Source organism: Maylandia zebra, linkage group LG16 (assembly GCF_041146795.1).
Source record: "Maylandia zebra isolate NMK-2024a linkage group LG16, Mzebra_GT3a, whole genome shotgun sequence".
Lineage (NCBI taxonomy): Eukaryota > Metazoa > Chordata > Actinopteri > Cichliformes > Cichlidae > Maylandia > Maylandia zebra.
This window is the reverse complement of record NC_135182.1, coordinates 18451425-18456863: the sequence shown is the minus strand read 5'-3', so window position 1 is coordinate 18456863 and position 5439 is coordinate 18451425. Positions and strand designations below refer to the sequence as shown.

The 5439-nt window shown below is 40.3% G+C and overlaps 1 protein-coding gene across 1 annotated transcript; it reads right to left on the bottom strand.

Moving 5' to 3' along the window:
* Window positions 1-323: 323 nt before the first annotated feature.
* rpe (ribulose-5-phosphate-3-epimerase) lies at window positions 324-4531 on the bottom strand. The gene is made up of 6 exons (XM_004557869.2): window positions 4324-4531; window positions 3892-3971; window positions 3675-3814; window positions 3360-3494; window positions 1099-1185; window positions 324-996 (listed from the first exon to the last, which is right to left on the bottom strand). The coding sequence occupies exons 1-6, from the start codon at window positions 4443-4445 to the stop codon at window positions 874-876; spliced, it is 687 nt and encodes a 228-aa protein (XP_004557926.1). The 5' UTR covers window positions 4446-4531; the 3' UTR covers window positions 324-873.
* Between the last annotated feature and the right edge of the window lie 908 nt (window positions 4532-5439).

Here is a 5439-nt window from a genome sequence, read left to right as displayed (position 1 = left end):
TGCTGCTCACTGGATATTTTTGGACCCTGAAAACCCTAGAGTTGGTTGTGTGGGAAAATTCCAGTAGATCGGCAGTTTCTGGGAAAAAAAAAAAAAAAAAAAAAAAATCAGACCAGCCACTCTAACACCAGCCACCACACCGTGTTCAAAGTCACTTAAATCACTCTTCTTCACCGATTCTAGTTCTTTATGCCTAAATGCTTGAGTTAATACAATGTAATTGGCTAACTAGGCATTTGTGTTGTTAAGCAGTGTACCCAATGATATAAGTACATAATGTATAATACACATTTATGGTCAAACTGCAAAGAACACACACTTCCTTTCACTTTTAACTTTTTTAATCTGCAAAATCAAATTTCATGGTTTGATTGAATGGTGTACAATACTTCTACTCAGTATAACAGTAAATAGCTTGTGATTTCAACAACAATGAACGAGTCAAAATTGGATTTTGTGATGTATGAACCATGATATCTGGGCCATTTTATTTCTGTGATTCATAGGGAGAACACAGTGTAAATCAAAACAATACTCAGGAATGTTTACAGAGTTTCTCAGAGTAGCATTGGCTCCAGTCCTGAAATAGATGTTCCTATGCTGAGGTGAGACTCGTTTTGAGTTAACTATTCAGGAGACTGTGGCAAAAAGGATGAAGTTCAAGTTTTAGGAGGCACGACGCAAGTTCACTCCATCAAAGTGATTTGGATTTGGCTGTCAACACACACCCTCCACTGAAGCCCCCTGTTCAGACTTGGACCCTCAACCTCTAACCCAGAAATGTCCATATTGATTCCTTTCTGCTGGCTGCTGTGGTGGTGTTGCTGGGACAGGTAGGTAGAGTGTCGCTGTGAGGACCATAAATAGAACATCTCAGCGGTCCAGCGAGCGTTTCTGGATTGCTTCGGCCACCACGGTGCGCAGGAGGGCGATGACAGAACGAGGGTCATCACTGCCAATCACAGCACTGCCTGACACAATCATGTTAGCCCCTGCCTAGAGCAAATGGGAGCAAACAAAATGTAAGAAAACCTAAAAGCATATACATTTTGATTTTAGACGGTTATTTGATTAGCCTGTCGTGTATGCGTCGTTTACCTCTGCACACTTGTGAATAGAGTCAGGACCGACCCCTCCGTCTACTTCAATATCTAATGATGGGAACTGACTCCGCAGCCAGCTTACCTGGGTCACACATACACAGAAAAGAACTCAAAATGTGCCAAATACAATTTTCACAGATTAGTAGGAGAGCAAAGGCACACAATAATGCCGGTTTACTCACATGCACCCCCCTTCAACAAGACTGCAGGCCAAACAAAACCACTATATTGTGGTAAATATCTGCTTCAATAATGACTGAATAATCTTTTCAGAACTGTCAACAACCAACAGTCTGCACAAATCATACAGAGTGTGCCTTGGATCAGTGTTTTGCTTTTTACACCAAATTTTCACCCACACAAGAGGTCCTCCTCAAAATGGAACACACAGATTCATCTGAAAAGCATCTGTACGTGATCACTACAAAGGCCCGGCAGCACTCATACACCACATACTTCACATATACCTGAACCCATTGCACTGCTTTTTTCTAAGTGTGCAATGCAATATTTTGTATCAGCCTGCTGTGGGCTATGCTTGTGGAAAACCAGCATTGCCCACAGCAGGCTGGCTACAAAGAATAGTCATGGTAAAATACACTAGCAGTTCTAAGTGTTTACATACCAGGACATTTAAAAAAAAAAAAAGATCTGATCCTTGCTTATAATTATTTTAATACAAGCTCAGGTGAGCAATATTACACTGCATATTATACTGTGTCATTATTCATTTAATAAAAAACAAAGCCAAAATTTAGAAGCAGCGTGTGACAATGATTCAGTAGTTTTTAGAAGCACCTCTAGCAGCAATAACTTGAAGTTGACTGCATGATTTTATCGTCTCTTACAGTGTTGAAGGACTTTTGGCCCATTTTTCTTTACAATGTTGCTTCAATTTCTTGAGGTTTGTGGGTAATTTATGTGCAGCTCTTTTAAAGAGCCCACTGCAGCATTTCAATCAGTATGAAGTCTGGACTTTGACTAGGCCATTGCAACACCTTGATTATTTTCTTTTTTCAGCCATTCTGTTGCAGATTTGCTATTGTGTTTCGGATTATTGTCCTGTTACATGACCCAGTTTGGGCCAAGCTGTAACTGTCAGATAGATGCCGTCACATTTGACTAGAATACTTTGATATACAGAGGAGTTCATAGTCGACTCAGTGGCTGCAAAACAAGTCCAAATTATCACCCCTCTGTCACAGTGCTGATAGTCAGTATGAGCTGTTTGTGCTGATATGCGTTTGGCTTTCACCAAATGTGGCTCTGTGCACTTTGGCCAGACATCTCCACATTCGTCTCATCTGTCAAAAGGACACTGGTCCAGAAGTCTTGTGGTTTGCTCAGATGCAACTTTGCAAAGATGAGCTGGGCTGTCATGTTCTCTCTAGAGAGAAGAGGCTTTCTCCTGGCAACCCGTTCAAACAACCCATTCTTGTTCAATCTTCTAATTTTACTGTCATGAACTTTCTCACAGAGGCCTGTAGAGTCTGAGATGTAGCTTTTGGGATTTTTGCAATTTCTTTGAGGATTGCACCCAATAACCTTGGGATAAATCTGCTGGGACATCAACTAATGGAAAATTGACAAGTGCCTTCAATGTTTGCCTTCTATGAGCAAACTTTCTCCCTGTAGAATAACAGACTTCAAATTGTTTGGAAATGACCTTATAACCCTTCCCAGATTGATGGATAGCAATAATCGTTTCTGTAAGATCATGCTGTTATCCTTCCTCCTAGAGAATTAACACACACCTGAATCCTCCAGACCAACAAATTAACAAAACGTCCACTTTTACTTTTTGATTGTTTTATCATTTCACACTTACTGATGGTCAGTTAATGAAGTGTGTTTAATTAGCCGCTCCTGGCTGCTACGTACCCTCTTAATTCATGTGGAAGCACTATGAGTGCATGCTTTCTTTTTACCATGATTATACAGTCTCCTGTGCAGTCTTTAATGCTATGACCATTTACTATGCATTTTTATTTGGATAATTTTAGGGGTAGTGTACAGAGAAACGCACATTGATTTTTTTAATGCATATTCCTTTAATTTCCTTTCTTAAACTTCTCAAATAAGACAAACAATGACCTCACACCTCATATGCTAATGAAGAGTATAGAAACTGCACTGTGCTAAATTGTAAATTCAGTAAGTATGATAAATCCAATTTGTTCTGTTGTGGTTATGTGTAATACTCTTTTTTTTTTTTTTTTCAGAAAGGTCATTCTTCCATCTTTGCTTAGTCCTTACCTTGGGCATCATGTCTTCCATAAACTTTTGTCCCCCAAAACCAGGTTCAACAGTCATTACCAGAGCCATGTCGATCTGGTTAGCCCAGGGAGCCAGCTCTTCAACAGTAGTACCAGGCTTAATAGCCAAACCCACCTGTAATACAAGTGAGCGAGGGTCACTTTAACACTCGCATGTTTATAACAAATGCCGGGGTTTTATAATTCCCTATCACTACAATTATACAATTACACTATAATTATGCAGATGTCTTTATCGTCAAGGCAGTGAATAAGTAAAGCAAGTCTGTCTCTTCTTTTGGGGTCTTTTCCTCACCTTCATGCCACTCTCTCTAATCTCTTTAATGAGGTTTCCAGGGTTGGTGGTGGCCTCTAAGTGGAAGGTGTACTGATTGGCTCCTGCTGCGGCCATAGGCTTGACCCATTGCTCAGGCCGAGACACCATCATGTGCATATCTGCAACATTCACACTGTCCCAATACTGTGCGGCACAACAATACAATAACAGTGATTGTTTTATCATTAAGTCTCACCAAAGAACGGGTCTTGGCCTACTGACTTCCTCAAACACTCCACCATGGGATGGCCAAACGTGATGTTGGGTACAAAGTGCCTTAAAGAGGAAACAAAGAGAAACTTTTAGATTGCAACTGTTGTGCTCTTCATCTTGCATAAAAAGCTTACACTGACGTCTTGCGTAAGTGTGGAGAAAGCTAAAAATGTCAAAACTACCACGGAGAAGTATAAGGCAATAACACTTTAAAGACAGTCTTGTAATAGTTTAGCACCCAAAAGGTTTTAGCCTTCCATTTAAACCAGTTACAAAAATATCGCCTGCCCGGCTTAACTTTTGACAAGCTAGGTTAGCTTGTTGATGTTAGCCAACTTTGGCTCTCAAGTACTGAGCTTGAAATTGGCTTGCTAGCAGCTAGCACAACAGGTAAACTATATGCTAACCAACTGACCCATCCATGACGTCCAGATGCAGGTAATCCGCCCCACACTCCATCATCCTCACACACTCGCTGCCCAAACAGGACAGGTCGCTGCTAAGGATGGACGGACCGATCTTCGCACTGTAAGCCATGCTGCTAATGCTGTATTTCTCTGCGTGCAGCCTGACACCTAACAGGACAAGCTCGCCGTACCGTAAAGCTCAACTTCCGCTGATGACTTTCAAAATAAAATCCAAGAACGGAGAGCGAAACGTCTGGCGTCGTGTCGTGGAGAAATATGTAGCTAGGCAGCATAGACAAGCTTCGAAGATATTTAGGACATCATGCAAGTCTGTGTTTTATGCTAAGAAGAAGTTAGATAAACGTGTGACTGTCTTTAAGACATATGTCTTTTCATTTGTGATATTCTTCCCGTCGATATATATCTTCAAAGTATGTATTATTGCATTTTTATGCTTAAACAAGCTAAAGGCAACTATCCAATTTTAATAAAGTACTAAAATTATGAATGAATAAAGACGTATTTTTTAACATCTTAACTTTTTTCAAAAACTTTCCTGTTTTGCTCTAAGTGTCAGTGGGTAGTTTGATAACTTTCTCTCACGTTTTGTTGTCACACTTCCGCCTTCAGGTTAAGACAATGTGTGCATTTGGACACTAGATGGCGCAGAGCTCATAGCAACGAGCTCCTACATCTATTAGTGGTTTTTTATCTGAACAGCAGAAGGCTGATCGGGAAAAAGAAAGATCACAAAGCCTCTTAAAAAAAGAAGAAGAAAAAAATGGTTGAAAAACAAAACAAAACTATAATAGTTATTTCCCCCACAATGTAATAAGTAGGTGCAACAATTTCTAGCAAATCTTTTTTTCTTTTTTTTTTGGGGGGGGGGGGGGGGCGGGGGGGGGTTGGTATAGTTTTAGAACAAGGCAAATCCATTTCCTGAGACATCACAACAGATAATTATGCAAACACAAAATAGTAAATGGGCTGCACTTAGATAGCTCTGTTCTACTCGATTTGCACACTCAAATTGCTTTCTGACTGCAAGCCTCATTCACTCATTCCTCACACATATGCAATACAAACACTTTTTCTATGCCTAAGTGCTTTGCCTAACATTCACA

Bases quoted from the DNA above. Each gene is read 5' to 3' on its own strand.
- rpe (XM_004557869.2), bottom strand. From the start codon at position 4,445: ATGGCTTACAGTGCGAAGATCGGTCCGTCCATCCTTAGCAGCGACCTG. The intron at 3,815-3,891 runs GTGAGACTTAAT...TGAATGTTGCAG, and splicing joins AGGCCAAGACCCGTTCTTTG to ATATGCACATGATGGTGTCT. The intron at 1,186-3,359 runs GTAAGGACTAAG...TGTGTGACCCAG, and splicing joins TGGAAGACATGATGCCCAAG to GTAAGCTGGCTGCGGAGTCA.